A 17,553-nucleotide genomic window follows, 5' to 3' on the forward strand; every position below is an offset into this window, starting at 1 on the left:
TAAACTGGAAACCATGTTTAAGAAAAAAAGGATGAATCAACTGATATGATTAAACTCTGAATATTGACCTTGTCTGTAGAAACTAGTTACTAAAGTAGCTATGCAGTTGCCAAAATGGACTAATAGATAAAAGATCATACTGATTTCACAAGAAGTTCTGAAATGCTCTGCTTTACAAGAAAAGAGCTAACAGGGGTCCCCGTCTTGCAGTCCAAGCTAAATTATGCAAAAGTGAAAAAAAAAAAAAAACCTGTTATACTGAGATCTCTACTGCTTCAAAGTGGATATACTTTATTCATTAAAAGTTTTACAGTTCCTCTTACATAGAGATTCCCACAGGTGGGAACTATCAGTTACAGTAAATAGTGAGACACCGTTTTATAAAACTAGTAAATTCAGCTTCAAAAACAAGAGGTTGGGCAAATGACAGACGAATGTCATCATAAAAACAACCTTGAACTTTTATTTAGATATACAGTACACTGAAAAGCACAGACTTAACCTTTTCACAAAAAAATAGCTTTAACCAAAAAATATGTCAAATACATGGATAACGGTGTTTACCTTCTTCTCTCTCTCCTCCTCGCGCCAAGCATTTCTCCTTTTCAAAAAGTAAGGTAAACGAAGGAAATCGGTCACTTCGCCATCACCATTAATAAGTGAGCAAAATACAGGTGTGTCTCTGCAAATTACAAGTGTAAATCAATATATGTATTAATAATGAGCAGAGGAAGGTCATTACCCTTTTAAGTTTCAATTTATAAAAAGGGCATTGTTCCACTTGAATAACTGGTATCTAATAAAAAGATGGTTTACTATTGTTCTCTATAGATTTAATAAAGGTAAGCTAAAATATTTGTTAGCTTGAGAAAAAGGGTAAAAAAATATAACCAGAATGAGTATGGTGGCCAAGAAGTCAGTGCTGTTTTCACAACACAGATGTCAACGGTGGATATGATATTGGAAAACAATCATGTGAACAACCACTTCTATAAATACCAGGGTCAAAAAAGGCTTTCCAAAACATATTATTGAACTACTGAAAGCAAAAGAGAGCCAGCAGAAAAACATGAAAATGGGGTACTTGCAAACATTACACAGTCATCAAAATGAGGCAGCAACACTATAGTACATCAATTGTATGGTGTATAGCTATCAAAAATAATCATAAATATTTAACAAAATTTGCGCTTCAGGACAACCATATACATTTCACTTTTTTGAAAGTCAGCACCACATTTTTTTTAAGTAATCAATTATTTTAACATACTGAGAACTGCAGAAAATCCTATATTAGAAACCAGTAAAAGACAAATAACAGTATAATGCAATTTGACATTAAATCATTTGCAAGATGATTTTTCTCTCTATTGGTTGACAGGGAACTAGGGCCAAATTCTTCAGTTTACAGACACAAGGCAGAAAGCAATCTTGGATTAGGATTAGATGCCAATTACATATAGAAAAATTCATGTATCTACTTAAATTAGGCTAATTTAAAGATACTAATTGAGCTAGTAAGGCCATCTTTAGAATGTGGGAGAAAATTGGAGTATACAAGAGAGAGAGAGATTTAGAATGTGGGAGAAAATTGGAGGGAGTGAGTGAGAGAGAGAGAGAGAGAGAGAGAGTTGATGAAGACACCCTCCAGATAGTAACCAAGCTGGCAATTTACTTACAACTCTATTTTTGCAAAGCATCAACACTAACAACTGTCAATGAGGAGAAACTACTTAAAAAATATGGATATTCTAACTACTTTATAAATAAGCCTTAGACTAATTTACTTAATATAATTAATGCATTAAGTTATGAGCTCCATCTGTTTGTAACATGGTAAAATGACCTAATGTCTATACTGCATTATTTCAAATAACTTTTTCCACCTAGGGTTGCATTTATTTTTCAAACTTGCATATTCTAGTAGTAGTGTTAAGGAGTACTTAAACCAATCCCAGCTACACTTGATTTAAAGTAGAAACAAACACCGGATAGGGCACCAGCACATCAAAAGGCATATGTATTCCAAAAGGGGCAAAATTGATATATTCCAATCACACTAAAATGCACTATTTTGGATTGTGTGAGAAACACAGGAACATCCACATGGTAACAGAAATTTACAAATTTTACAAAAAATGTTTGTTACAGTATTATAATAAAAGAGAGCCGATACCTTTTTAAATGAAATTTATTAAATCCCACAAGCAAAAAACATATGGACAACTAGCTTTTACCCGCGACTTTGTCTGCGCGGGATTCTGTTTTAATACAGTTTTTTTTCAGAAATATATATATGAAGTTAAGAGTTATTGCCCGTGACTTTCTTCGCGTGGAACTTGACGTCGTGGGAGTGTAAATATTTATTTGCTTTTTAGAGGAATTCCTTAAACAATATTTTTTGTTTCTTTATTGGGCGACACTAAAATTACCAGGCTCGTGGGCGAACTTACGCGTGAGCAAGCTACGTAAAACTGACTGTGGGAGAAACAATCTTCCCTTAAATCTATGCCAGCGCATTTCAAAGTTTGGCCATGAGACTTATTTATGGTCATGGCGAAGCATACTTTGAGGGGAAATTGCAGTCTCTTAAAGTCAAAGGGGAAGTCATTGGATATTAGAGGAATGCGCGGCACAAACACTTTTTCTCCTTGAGCACACCTGGTCAAAATAATGGCTTCAATTCAATTTTTATGCAGGGCTTTGACTTGCAGTCTAGTGCCATTACACAGTTTCGGTGGTTTTACATTCCGAAGGAGCATTACGGGTGTGCCCTTCCGCAGAGTAAGACTATGGTATGGAAGACCCGGTGGTTTAAGGAATTTAAAAACTTAACCGGATAGTTAACGGCTTCATCTGCATTACAGACAGTGTCTATCGACTTGTAGACCATTTCTTCTCCGTCAAAGGACTTCAGCAACATGTCATTAATGAACGCAGCTTGATCGTTTCTTGGAGTCAAAATGGCCCGTTCACAAAACCATTCTATAGGCTTATTCTGTATTTGAGCATCCCCTTCCTAAATCAACGCATGCACGCCGTGCCGTTCGCCCCTCTTCTCAGTGGCAAGAAACGTATTGGAGTGTGCCAATTCACCCCCTTAGGGATGGAATTTCCAAAAATCCTTTCTTAGCGGTTATCCATATCATTATGGGAATGCACTGTCAAAATTTCAGCCCTTTAGGTCCAGCAGTTTGGTCTGTGCATTGTCCGTCAGTCATTCATGGAACTGTTTTATATACAGTAATCCCTCGCTACTTCGCGGTTCACTTTTCACGGATTCACGACTTTGCAGGTTTTTAAATATAGTAGTAGTATTTCCTAGTCTAAGAAGAACAAAACAAGTTCAGTGACTAAGTGCGTTGTAACAGGGGCTGTGATTGGTACATGGGAGGGAGACGACAAATGACAGCTTCCCGCTTTCTAATCGGGCCCGTGATTGGTGCTTTGACTGATGCCCAGATCTCTCTGTCACGGCCATTTCGCTTCAAGCTTTCTGCGAACGGTTTACTGTGATTTTTGTGGTTTCTTTGTGTTGAACTACGCTTCAATTTTCACCTCCTGCAATGGCTCCCAAACGTGCTCCTTCTTCCAAGGCTGGTGCTGAGCCTAAACACCAACGAAGAATGATGACGACCGCTGAGAAGGTGAAACTTCTGGATATGTTGAAGGAAGGGAGAACTTTCGCGGCTGTGGCTGCAGATTGGCTAAGGATCTGCAAGAGCGGTCACAGGAATGGGACGACAATATGGCTCAATCAGTCCAATTTTGCAACAAAGTCGACAATGTCATGACCGCCTACAAGCTGCTCTTCGACCGGAAAAAGAAGCAGCGGCAGCAACTGCCGATCACAATGTTTTTGCAGCCTTGCAAAAAAGAGCCAGTTCCTACTACTACTAGATATACCTTTGGAAACCGTGGAAGAGATGCCCCAGGAAATGGCACTGCCGTCTGAAGAGACGTAAAATACAGTCATCGGCTGCGCAGTAAAAGTCATCATCACCTTCATCGTCATCATTTTTACTGCACAGCATATTCATCACGTCATATATAGGTACGTGTACTTCGCTATACAGTAACTGTAAACTTATCTACCGATTTCATATTGCTTAACAGTTGTCCCTGTTATTAATAGAGTAAAGGGTGGGTTGTAAACAGTATAGGGAGGGTTTAAAAACGTCCAAATACACGTTAAATAATTAAATAAAATATGGTGTCCCTACTTCGTGGAAATTCAGTCATTGTGGCGGAACCTATCTCCCGCGATAAACGAGGGATTACTGTGTATATGTATGTATAGATAGATAGATAGATAGATAGATAGATAGATAGATAGATAGATAGATAGATAGATATACTGCTGCTTTGTACAAAGATATCCAAGAATGGCTTCTAGTATTAGAAAACAAATTTTAAAGAATCTTATGACACTGACAAAAATGAAAAGAAAGCGGAAATACAACATTAGATACATATGATTTTAACACCACTTGACTTGTAATAAACCGTCAACATTTCAGACCTTTAGCATAAAGTTATTAAAAAAAACAAAAAGGTGAATGAAAATGACAACCACCATTATTTTCAAATGCTACAATTTATAAGATGAAAAAAAGAGATTCTAAGTGAGATCTAAAAAAGTGCCATAAAAATAAGGAGAAGGAAAAAAAACCATACATACCTGCCTGGGGCATAGGCTACTCCCATCACACGGATTCCCTTTCCTTGATTTTCTTCCATAAAATCTTCATCTTCTTCAACCTGCTGATCTGGACGGTACGGGGCCACCTTTAGCCAGTTATATAACTTCCGGCTACAACCCTATAGTAAATTAAAAAAATTTAATTCTGTGCACCAGGAAACAAGAAAACAAAATTTATCAGATAAGAATAAAAAAAAAAAATGAAAACACCTGTAATCACCTTTATGATACTTTCTTTTGCTTCTGCAATGAGTTTGTTTCTTAGCTCTTTTGCCATTTGAGGATAGATGAATTGTTTCAAGGCACGCTCAATGGCTAAAGTGCGCTGTTTGTTCCATTCTTGTACTTGGTGGCTGAACTCATCACGATAATAGAACTGTTTAATCTCATCAAAATAAGTCTGGTCACTTCCATACCTTGAGGAAAATAAACTTTATTTAAATTCAAGTTTCAAAGGAAAATGGCATTTGTTCATTTATGAGCTTTCACAAAATAAAAATAAAATAAGCAGCTAGTCAATCATGGTTTCTGATTTAAAAAAACAAATATTCACAGGGTTGGAGGAAAAAATATGTCAATTAGATACCCTTTAGAAAAATATGAATTTCTTAGACTCAAAAAATACATTATGAGTTGAATATAAAACAATTATACTAATGCAATTGTTGATGTTTATATACATATACATCCACACACATGCAAATAATATTCACATATTCATATAACTATACATATATTATACATACACACACATATTATACAGTGGGATGCAAAAGTTTGGGCAACCTTGTTAATAGTCATTTTTTTCCTGTATAAATCGTTGGTTGTTACGATAAAAAATGTGAGTTAAATATATCATATAGGAGACACACACAGTGATATTTGAGAAGTGAAATGAAGTTTATTGGATTTACAGAAAGTGTGCAATAATTGTTCAAACAAAATCAGGCAGGTGCATAAATTTGGGCACCGTTGTCATTTTATTGATTCCAAAACTTTTAGAACTAATTATTGGAATTCAAATTGGCTTGGTAAGCTCAGTGACCCCTGACCTACATACACAGGTGAATCCTATAATGAGAAAGAGTATTTAAGGGGGTCAATTGCAAGTTTCCCTCCTCCTTTAATTTTCTCTGAAGAGTAGCAACATGGGGGTCACAAAACAACTCTTAAATGACCTGAAGACAAAGATTGTTCACCATCATGGTTTAGGGAAGGATACAGAAAGCTGTCCCAGAGATTTAAGCTGTCTGTTTCCACAGTTAGGAACATATTGAGGAAATGGAAGACCACAGGCTCAGTTCAAGTTAAGGCTCGAAGTGGCAGACCAAGAAAGATTTCGGATAGACAGAAGCGACGAATGGTGAGAACAGTCAGAGTCAACCCACAGACCAGCACCAAAGACCTACAACAACATCTTGCAGCAGATGGAGTCACTGTGCATCGTTCAACCATTCGCACTTTACACAAGGAGATGCTGTATGCGAGAGTGATGCAGAGGAAGCCTTTTCTCCACCCACAGTACAAACAGAGCCGCTTGCTCAAGCACATTTGGACAAGCCAGCTTCATTTTGGAATAAGGTGCTGTGGACTGATGAAACTAAAATTGAGTTATTTGGGCATAACAAGGGGCGTTATGCATGGAGGAAAAAGAACACAGCATTCCAAGAAAAACACCTGCTACCTACAGTAAAATATGGTGGTGGTTCCATCATGCTGTGGGGCTGTGTGGCCAGTGCAGGGACTGGGAATCTTGTCAAAGTTGAGGGACGCATGGATTCCACTCAATATCAGCAGATTCTGGAGACCAATGTCCAGGAATCAGTGACAAAGCTGAAGCTGCGCCGGGGCAGAATTTTTCAACAAGACAACGACCCGAAACACTGCTCAAAATCCACTAAGGCATTCATGCAGAGGAACAAGTACAACGTTCTGGAATGGCCATCTCAGTCCCCAGACCTGAATACAATTGAAAATCTGTGGTGTGAGTTAAAGAGAGCTGTCCATGCTCGGAAGCCATCAAACCTGAATGAACTAGAGATGTTTTGTAAAGAGGAATGGTCCAAAATACCTTCAACCAGATCCAGACTCTCATTGGAACCTACAGGAAGCGTTTATTATTATTGCACACTTTCTGTAAATCCACTAAACTTCATTTCACTTCTCAAATATCACTGTGTGCGTCTCCTATATGATATATTTAACTGACATTTTTTATCGTAACAACCAACGATTTATACAGGAAAATAATGACTATTAACAAGGTTGCCCAAACTTTTGCATCCCACTGTATATGCATACTACTTTTGAGTACTGACTGCTAGTTGACTCTCTCAGACAAAAGAGCCATTCCTAAGAGAAGTGACTGATAAAATCAAATCAATGACTGAGTTGCTGAGGGTGCCTTAAATGCGGACTATATATTTTTTTTAAATTACAGTAAGAGGCTACAACTGAAAACTTGAAAATTGCTTAAGTAGTGTAGCATGAACATAACTATTGTGTTATTGTGTAACTATAACTAAAGTGTTACATTACTTTGCCATTTTTGCCCACAAAAGCTGATGCACTGCTTTGCAAATCCAAAAAAAATACTTTGACTTCTTGGTTAACAGGTTTTGATTAAATGATTTATGATTTAAGAATATACTTTAACAAAACTCATGTTTAATTATTTATTCATTTCTCTTTGTGAATCGAAGTGTGAAATTGACTGTGGATCAAAACTCTAGAACAGTTACACCTCAACTACTTACCCTTTTACTCCTTTCATATCAATACAGATTTCAATAACCAAGAGTTTTTCATCTTCTGCCTGGCACATTTTTAGAAACTGGTCACCACTAAGCTCCTTAACAGGTTTGTTCTTCAAATACTTGAAAGCATAAGCATAGTGGGCTTCATCAACATCCTGAAAACATGAGAAACCCTTGATTACAAACTCACACAAATGACTGTATCAAAAATTTGAAATTTGTATCTAATATAAAGCTCTAAATACATTAATCTTAACACAGGGTTACTTTTAAGCTATTAATCTAATTCTAAATTAATACACCTCTCAAAAAATTGACATATTTTTTGATTATCACCCATTACAGTTTTGGAGAACAGAAAAACTGTCTTTAGCTAGACAATTGTTCACATTCTTTTATAGGCACACTGTTTACAGAGTAAATAAGGGATTATAAAAATAAAACCGGTGAATAAAAGTTGCCTTCAAAGGGATGTAATACAAAAATTGTAAATAAAGTTTTAAAACCCACACATTATACTAAACAGACTGAAGAATTAGTGTTCTTGCTTAGTTAAGGTACTTAAAATGATAACAAAGGACTTCTATCCTTATTGAGTTAATATTGTGCAACTCTAACAAAATAAAAAACAAAACAAAAAACAAAGTAATCACCTTTTTGCCTTTCTTTGTGGGCTTGATGTTAATTTTGGCTCTTTCCTGGAATGTCTGTCTTAATACATGTCTGACCAGAGGCTCTCTTGCTATCTGCATTGCTACCATGTACCTTGACCCTTCCAGCACTGCCTCTGCAGTTGGAAATTGACTGTGAAACAATAGACAATAGTGAAAAATCTGATTTGCTAAATTTGTACACACTATATATATATATATATATAGCGATGAATCAAGAAGATCCAACCAGATAGTACACATCTCTACCTGCAAATGTAATCCTTTGCCAATTCAAGAGGTTCAGCTGGAAATTGTTCAGTTTCATGACGCTGGTAACTGTCTCTGAGATTTTCACCAAACTGTTCTGGCGTTAAACCAAACTTCTTGGCAAGACCATCTATTTATAAAACATTAGTGTTTATTCAGTCAGGAAATGAACATCATTATTCACCACTAATGTAAATTTAATTAATAAGTAGTAACATTCACCCGTATAAATATATTTCTAAAATTCCTAAAAAACTTGACATTCTAGTAGTTATGAATGATTAAATATTTCGGACTTCCTCCTATTGTCATTAGCGTTAAAACAGTCAATGTTCCAAGGACTAACAACATTCAATTTAATGCACTGCCAATCAAATCATACAATCCTGTACAACAGGAGGGGAAGACAGAAGAGTTTTTACACACACATACACACACATATATATTTCTATATACTGTCCACTTAAACTTGGTCATTCTGGCCCCTAAATCATCTCATCTCTGATTTTCCAATGCTCAATATGACTTCCTTTTTTAAGGTTTGACACTTGTGCCAGAATATTTTTTTATTAAATTTAAGAAGTATCCAATTCAGGATCCTGCAACCCTAACAAAAATTTTAAATAACAATTGTTATGACATAAACCAAGAGGCACAAGTATTGTCATTGTCGGGAAGAAAAGTGAAAACAATGAAAAAATTATGAAATATTCTTCAAAGCCAACTTGCATATGCAGAAGGTGTCTTCAGTTAAATATTTATTTTTTGTTTTCTTCCTAGAAAATGAACAACCCATTTCTTTACAGTGATCCAACAGCTCTCCAAACAACGTTGTATGTGGCAGCTCATTTTTTGCCAACCAATACATGGATCTTAAAGCTCCCACAAAGGCACCTCTCTAAGTTATTTAACACAGATACAGATCTTTCAATTTGACCGATTCCAGTTTGCTCTAGTACACGCTTTCCTAAAAGGTCAGCAGAAGACTCAATGTGCGTTTTACTTTTTTCATGGTCCAGCAAGCTTTCTTTTCGAATTCTTGTGGATGGCACATTTACCCAAAGTAGCTCCCTCCTTGGGGGATGTTTGTTTGAATATTTCATGCACAATGAGCACCACATACCACGTTCTTTGGACCATTAGCCAGTCAAAATCTTTAAACCATTGTTTGTTTATGCCAGATAAGGGGTGCTTAGATTTATCAATTGGCAGAGTGTGTGCTGAAGAGATTTCCCCAGATGGACCAGCCTCTGCAATGTCTTTGTCTGAAATGGCCACATGAGGAGTTGACGCTGCACCTTCATTAGCTTGTGGCGTCTCTTTTCTGAAATAACTGAGCAGTGTTGTTTTCTGAACTTTTTGCTCATGTTGGTAAAGCGTTTGGAAAAAATTTAAAGTACCTATGAATAAGGCTTTTGAGTGGGAAAGTGTGAGCCTGTTGGATATCCAATGCACACTTGCACTACGGCAGGGCAAAATATATACACAAAAAAGGAATGGCAGATGGGTCACTTTAACAAAACTACAGAAGCATATTAGGGCCACGGTGAAGAAAAAAAAAAAATAAGGGCAAATTGAAGAAAAAAACCTATGTCGAGAATAAAGTCGACATTTCCACTTTATTCTCATAGTTTATTTTGTCATTAAAGTAGAATGTCGTAAACTAAACTTCATCTTACATTCAATGTTTAATTTACTAAATTTTCTCAAACCCTGTCATAAGGTAATGTAGTGCATTAGCATGTACAGCCTCTTCTCGCCTGCCCACCTCTCCATACTCTTTGCTACTATAATTAGACTGCTCCACCCCTGCTATTACTGCGTACACCCCCCTCTCGAAAGCCAACCTCCCCATACTCCTTGCTTGTGAACTACGCTCCGCCCCGTCCCCGCTACTAGCTTTAGCACCTCGCAACTTGCGATCCTACTTCTAAAATATTTGCCCACCTGCCCGTTCTTCCCTTGCCATCTCTGTAGATTATTAGATCTCGTCTTTCATCTGACAATGTCATATGAGATGACAGTTGGGTGCCCGGCTAAAAGACGCTGGCGAGAACACTGGAACAGTATCAGTGAGCAATAAAATGTACAATTTACTGTTAAAATTAAACAATTTCATTCAGCCAAGTCAAGACAAAAAGCTGACAAAGACTACAATAGTTACATTACTCCATCAAAAAACAATGTAAACATACCCAGCCCTGCACTCTGACATATACAGTACATATCCCTGCGTGAAGCCAACTTCAGATCAGGACCCTTGTTCTCCTCTTCCTCTTGTTCCTCTACCTCAGCATCTTGTTCTCCTGATAAGAAAAATTTATATTACAGCATGCAATTTCAATTACAATATAAAACAAATAAATAATGTAACACAACATGGTATTTTGGGGGAAATGTTGCACTCTTAAATTACTGAATGTTTCTTGACAGTTACCGATTTATCTTCCTATATCTGTATGTAATAAAGAGGGCAGCATTACAAATGTTAGTGAGAATACCATACCATTCTCAAAACAATTTATTGTGCAATTTATTTAAATTCAGAGTCAAAATAGGCTTGAGCCAATCCTGGCAGTACCGGACAGAAGGTGGGGAACAGCCATAGACAGAGCACTAGTTCATCAAAATGCCCATTCATGCAAACAGCAATCATTTTGCAATCACCAACTAACCTAAACTGCAACCCACTGGGGATGTGGGAGTAAAAGTTAATAGGCTGTAAAAGGTGTGATAATATACAGTAACAAAAATGTTTCTCCTAAACATTATGAAGAAAGCAAAACATTTTCAAATATTAAGTCAAAAAATTTCAAGGCGTTTCTTACCATCTTCTTCTGAAATTTCTTTTATTTTTTTTAATTTCTTTTTATTGGCTTTGGCAGTATTCTGCATTTTAGGAATGTCCCGCCCATAATACAGCAAGAAATGGTTATACACATCCCGAAGCTCATCCATAGACTGAACATCTTTCAATCTGTAGAAATAAATTGAGTGTTATTTTCTTTTCCTCTGGCAAACTACAGTTAAAATTGGGGGTTGCAAACAACCTTTTACAGTTATTGGTAGGAGATTACGCTAACTACAAACATAAGAAAAACCATTGTTACACTGGGCCCAATATTCCTTGATTTGTATGTAATATAAACTGGTAAATGAAATTCTAAGCTCTATGATTATATTCAGTCATTTACATTAAAATCTAACTGAACAGCTAATCCTTTGTCCATCGAAGCTTCATACATTTATAATTAAAAAAACACAAACATTTGATTTGTAATTTAAATATCAAGAATGTTCATTATTTCAACATAAGCACAAACGGTGAACAACACTGGTTTTCAAAAATATTTTTAAACTGTCATTTTGAGACTACAAAAACAGATACTTGTAAGATGTTTGTGAGATATATAAAAAAATGCAAATACATACAGACGATGACAGTGAATTTCAACCAATTCACAATGGCCTACCTAGAATATAGGGAGTTTATAACATGAGCAAAGAAAGTCAGCTACAAACAGGGACTGTTCATAAACAAATGAGTCAGGGAATGAAATAAAGCTCTGAAAGGAGGACTATCAATTACAATCTCAGAAAAAAGCAAACTTGGTAAATGTCAAAAGGTTAACTTGGCTTGTGGAAGCATTTCCCTGGATTTTAAGCAGAAACACAAGATAGAATATCTATTGAGTACTGTTTGACTAAGACATCACTTAAAAATAACAGATCCATGTGCTGGTCCTATTCTAAGCAAGCATCAATCTCAGAGATGACAAAAAGAACAAAGCAAGAAGAATAAATGTTTCCAAAGATTTATTTAACAAAAGACAAAGAGCCAACATTGGTTTTTGGCTGACGCATAGAAATCCAATTGGAAAAAGTCAGCACAGGCTTAGACCTTAACGTTTAGATTCTATTTCATAGTGATATACCCATGTTTTACCCTCAGTTTTAAGGTATTTCTTAAATTTATTAGCTTGCAATTCACCTTGGAACATTACATACTCCCAATGCTTAATTTTAGGAGTCAACTTTTAAACAGACACATGCAGAATGATCTTCATTTCTTATAGCTACACTTCTCTGTAATAGTCAGCACCAATTTCTCTTTTACATAAACCCAGGTGCTATGCATCTTTACATATTTAAAAAGCTTGACAACTGAATGTATTAAATATTGTGTTTTAACATCTGTGAATAGTTAATTATTATGATTATAAAAAAGCCATAAAAACACAATGTAAATGAATACTTAGCAGAAAAGTTCCAAGATAACAAAATAATGAGAACTACATTTATAAAGTAGAACATAAGACTCTTAGTACTATATTTAACGCCATGGAAAAGATGAAAACTAGCAGTCTAAAGACTACAATCTACAAGATCAGCACATTTGTTAATCTATAAAGAGACCCTGGGGATAGAGCAGCATGAATAAGACTGAGAATCTCTGAAGAGTTTCACATGTGTCTTTGATGAAACATTCAAAATATGACCATTTCATTACCACTTTCTAATCAGACATTACCCCAGTGTAAAGAGAAAATTTTACAGGCAATGTAAAGAAACAGAAAAAGCACCCTAAATGTTAGTAATGTGGAGCATCTTAGGATTTTTTAAGCACAAAACTTCAATCAATATTGAGAACTAAAATGTGGGCTTTTTGAATGGTAATTTTACTCTAAAAAGAACAAGTTAATGGTATCCTTTCTTATATGTGTATACATGCAACTTATAAATGTGTTCACTAATATATGAATATATTCATGACAATATACACTGAATCAGCCATAACACTAAAACCACTGACAGGTGACGTGAAATACTTTGATTATGCCATTAGAATGACACCTATTAAGGGGTGGGATATTATTAGGTAGCAAGTGAACAGTCAGATCTGCAAGATGATGAGTTGGAAGCAGGAAAAATAAATGGGTAAGAGTAAGGAACACTGTCATCGTCACCCAAGGCTCATTGATGTACATGGGAAACAAAGGCTAGCTTGTCTGGTCTGGTTACATAGAAGACTTTCTGTAGCACAAACTGCTGAAAAACAATGCTGACCATGAGACTGTTTATCGCCGAAAGTACCTACAATATGCACTTCAGCATCAAAACAGGACCATGGAGTAATGGAAGACGGTGACATAGTCTGATTAATCACATTTTCTTTAACATCATGAGGATGGCCAGGTGTGTATGCATTAACAACTTGGGGAAAAGATGATAGCATGATGCACTATGGGAAGAAGGTAAGCAGGTGGAGACAAAGTGATGCTCTAGACAATGTTCTGGTGGGAAACCTAGAGTACGGGCATTCATGTGAATGTTACTCTGACTTGTACTACCTGCAGACCACATACACTCTTTCATGTCAATAGTATTCCCTAATGAAAGTTGCCGCTTTCAGTAAGATAATGCAACCTGACGTGCCATACTGCAAAAATTGTTTAGATACGGCTTGAGGAAAATGACAAAGAGTCCAAGATGTTGACCTGGCCTCCAAATTCCACAGATTTCATTCCAATCAAGCAAGTGCTAGAAAAATTATCCTTGAAGGTCCCACCTTGCAACTTAAATGACTTAAAGGAATCAGCTGCAAATGTCTTGGAGGCAGATATTACAGGATAATGTCAGAGGTCTTGTGGAGTTCATGCCTTAACTGGTCAGAGCTGTTTTTGGCTACACAAGTGTGACATACATCACATTAGGCAGGAGGTGAGATTTAAGGTTGTGGCTGATCAGTTTATGTTTTCAGCTTGAAATATCTGAAATACATACATCTCAATTACTGTTTCAGACAACAGCTCTAGTGACACCAGCAAAAATTTATCTGGCAGGCATGTTCATTATTTATCCTTGATGCTAAAGTCCTTCTAACGAACAGCACACTCTTAGCAATCTTTCAGGAGCAATTACTTCTCATTAGCTGCTCTTTTAGATTGCAGAAACTCTCAGTGCCATTGGGTTCCTATTTGGATAAAAAACAGTCAGTTTTTTTTGACAGTCATTGAACACATAACATTGAACTTTAAAAGATGCCTAGGTTGCCACTGGTCATGTGTAATGCAATTTCACAAAAAATATAGGTTGCTGCCAAAAAGAATTTGAGGTTACCATCTTTCATTTTCATAGCTTTCCCAACTGTCAGAAGACTACTTAAAATTACAAGAAGTGACTCTTCAAAAACCATTCATCTACTATGACACTACAGTTTCGGATCAAATGAGCATGATTCCTCTTTACATTTGTCCAGGAAAGGTGACTGGTCCAGATATAATTAAAATAATATTTAATTTATATCTTAAGTATAACTGGGATATAGAAAAAATATCAAATTTCAGTTCAACATTAGTGGTTGACTACTGTAAGACAATGTAAAAAATATTAAAAAGTTTTAATTTCAAAAGGACACTCAACTAAATCCCCACTGATGCATGTCAAGAATCTGGCTGACTAGGTGATAAGAATAAAAAAAAAAAAAAAAAAAAAAAAAAATATGCCAGGCATCTAAAGTGAGTGGTAGTTATTCTCCTGTTTAATTTGTAATATCAACAAATTAGAATTAAATAAAATATACTAACCTTCAGAAATAAAGACTTTCATGGCTTCAAAAAACTAAGAAAAAACTGAAACAATCTAATTGGACAGGTGAATTTGACAATTATGTATTTGCTGCTCCCATTAAGATACCTGGGAAGTGACTCAAGCACAAACCTTTACAATGTTGACCATGATATTTACCTCTCGATGTCTGCAGTGTCCAGAGGTCTGATACCATCTGCTAGAGGTTTGTCTGGATCTGCGGAAATTTGCTCAAACTGATATGCCTGCATCTTCTGGAATAAGCGCATTAGGTTTTGCTTACGGGTTTTCAGCTGAGTCCACTGCAAAGCAAACATTGCTATTTAAGCTTTCTAAAATATCCATACATACAGGTGCCGGTCATAAAATTAGAATATCATGACAAAGTTGATTTATTTCAGTAATTCCATTCAAAAAGTGAAACTTGTATATTAGATTCATTCATTGCACACAGACTGATGTATTTCAAATGTTTATTTCTTTTAATTTTGATGATTATAACTGACAACTAATGAAAGTCCCAAATTCAGTATCTCGGAAAATTAGAATATTGTGAAAAGGTTCAATATTGAAGACACCTGGTGCCACACTCTAATCAGCTAATTAACTCAAAACACCTGCAAAAGCCTTTAAATGGTCTCTCAGTCTAGTTCTGTAGGCTACACAATCATGGGGAAGACTGCTGACTTGACAGTTGTCCAAAAGATGACCATTGACACCTTGCACAAGGAGGGCAAGACACAAAAGGTCATTGCTAAAGAGGCTGGCTGTTCACAGAGCTCTGTGTCCAAGCACATTAATAGAGAGGCGAAGGGAAGGACAAGATGTGGTAGAAAAAAGTGTACAAGCAATAGGGATAACCGCACCCTGGAGAGGATTGTGAAACAAAACCCATTCAAAACTGTGGGGGAGATTCACAAAGAGTGGACTGCAGCTGGAGTCAGTGCTTCAAGAACCACCACGCACAGACGTATACAAGACATGGGTTTCAGCTGTCGCATTCCTTGTGTCAAGCCACTCTTGAACAAGAGACAGCGTCAGAAGCGTCTCACCTGGGCTAAAGACAAAACTGCTGCTGAGTGGTCCAAAGTTATGTTCTCTGATGAAAGTAAATTTTGCATTTCCTTTGGAAATCAAGGTCCCAGAGTCTGGAGGAAGAGAGGAGAGGCACAGAATCCACGTTGCTTGAGGTCCAGTGTAAAGTTTCCACAGTCAGTGATGGTTTGGGGTGCCATGTCATCTGCTGGTGTTGGTCCATTGTGTTTTCTGAGGTCCAAGGTCAATGCAGCTGTCTACCAGGAAGTTTTAGAGCACTTCATGCTTCCTGCTGCTGAGGAACTTTATGGAGATGCAGATTTCATTTTCCAACAGGACCTGGCACCTGCACAAAGTGCCAAAACTACCAGTACCTGGTTTAAGGACCATGGTATCCCTGTTCTTGATTGGCCAGCAAACTCGCCTGACCATAACCCCATAGAAAATCTATGGGGTATTGTGAAGAGGAAGATGCAATACACCAGACCCAACAATTCAGAAGAGCTGAAGGCCACTATCAGAGCAACATGGGCTCTCATAACACCTGAGCAGGGCCACAGACTGATCGACTCCATGCGGCGCCGCATTGCTGCAGTAATCCAGGCCAAAGGAGCCCCAACTAAATATTTAGTGCTGTACATGTCATACTTTTCACGTTCATACCTTTCAGTTGGCCAACATTTCTAAAAATCCTTTTTTGCATTGGTCTTAATTGATATTCTAATTTTCCGAGAGACTGAATTTGGGACTTTCATTAGTTGTCAGTTATAATCATCAAAATTGAAAGAAATAAACATTTGAAATACATCACTCTGTGTGTAATGAATGAATCTAATATACAAGTTTCACTTTTTGAATGGAATTACTAAAATAAATCAACTTTGTCATGATATTCTAATTTGGATGACCGGCACCTGTACAAACCATTCAGTACTGTAATTTCACAAAAGTGTTACATTCTGCTGAAGAGTCTTAAGAGTAATTATAGTAAATTAATTTCGATAGTTCATGTCATTTTAATTTTTTATATAAAGCAGATTTGAGTAGGTTATGTAATACATTTCAATCTTTACAGCAGTGTAGGCCTAAGTATCACTCTGTAGTTTGGTGTAATGTACAAACAATTGTAAAAATCAGATTCACATATTTAACCCAACTGAATAAGCAAGACTAAATAAAGCCTAATATAACAAGTTTGTGTCACTATGATAGCAGGTTTATTTTTAGTGCAAGGGGGAAACATTCGTTGAGCCTTCATTCTAATAGTTTGGTCCTGAACTGCAAATGACAGTCTTGCATGAATCAAACTGTAAATATAACACAAATGAAAATCAACATAATTTTCTGGCTTATTCAACTGAATTACCTTTTCATCCCACTGCCAAACTTTCCATAGATCATTGATGTTGAGTTCAGGTTCAACATACTCTTTTCTATAGAATGCAATAAATGGCACCTAGACACACAAACAAGTAGTTTATTATTGTTTTGTACTTTTAAAAGAATAAAAAAATGAATAAAAACAAACAAAAACCACGATATATATATAGAT

At 36.4% G+C, this 17,553-nt stretch overlaps 1 protein-coding gene across 1 annotated transcript in view; it reads right to left on the reverse strand.

Moving 5' to 3' along the window:
• The window catches only part of supt6h (SPT6 homolog, histone chaperone and transcription elongation factor), an 81,311-nt gene that overhangs the window by 24,673 nt on the left and 39,085 nt on the right, over positions 1 to 17,553 (reverse strand). Inside the window, exons 10-19 of the mRNA XM_039757280.1 lie at positions 17,368 to 17,457; positions 15,126 to 15,268; positions 11,207 to 11,355; positions 10,574 to 10,684; positions 8,379 to 8,508; positions 8,112 to 8,262; positions 7,459 to 7,613; positions 4,923 to 5,118; positions 4,682 to 4,821; positions 565 to 682 (exon numbers count right to left, since the gene is read on the reverse strand). Of these exons, the coding sequence (XP_039613214.1) occupies positions 565 to 682; positions 4,682 to 4,821; positions 4,923 to 5,118; positions 7,459 to 7,613; positions 8,112 to 8,262; positions 8,379 to 8,508; positions 10,574 to 10,684; positions 11,207 to 11,355; positions 15,126 to 15,268; positions 17,368 to 17,457 (1,383 nt within the window). The remainder of the gene's footprint in view (positions 1 to 564; positions 683 to 4,681; positions 4,822 to 4,922; positions 5,119 to 7,458; positions 7,614 to 8,111; positions 8,263 to 8,378; positions 8,509 to 10,573; positions 10,685 to 11,206; positions 11,356 to 15,125; positions 15,269 to 17,367; positions 17,458 to 17,553) is intronic.

This window comes from Polypterus senegalus, chromosome 6, assembly GCF_016835505.1.
Source record: "Polypterus senegalus isolate Bchr_013 chromosome 6, ASM1683550v1, whole genome shotgun sequence".
Classification (NCBI taxonomy): Eukaryota; Metazoa; Chordata; class Cladistia; order Polypteriformes; family Polypteridae; genus Polypterus; species Polypterus senegalus.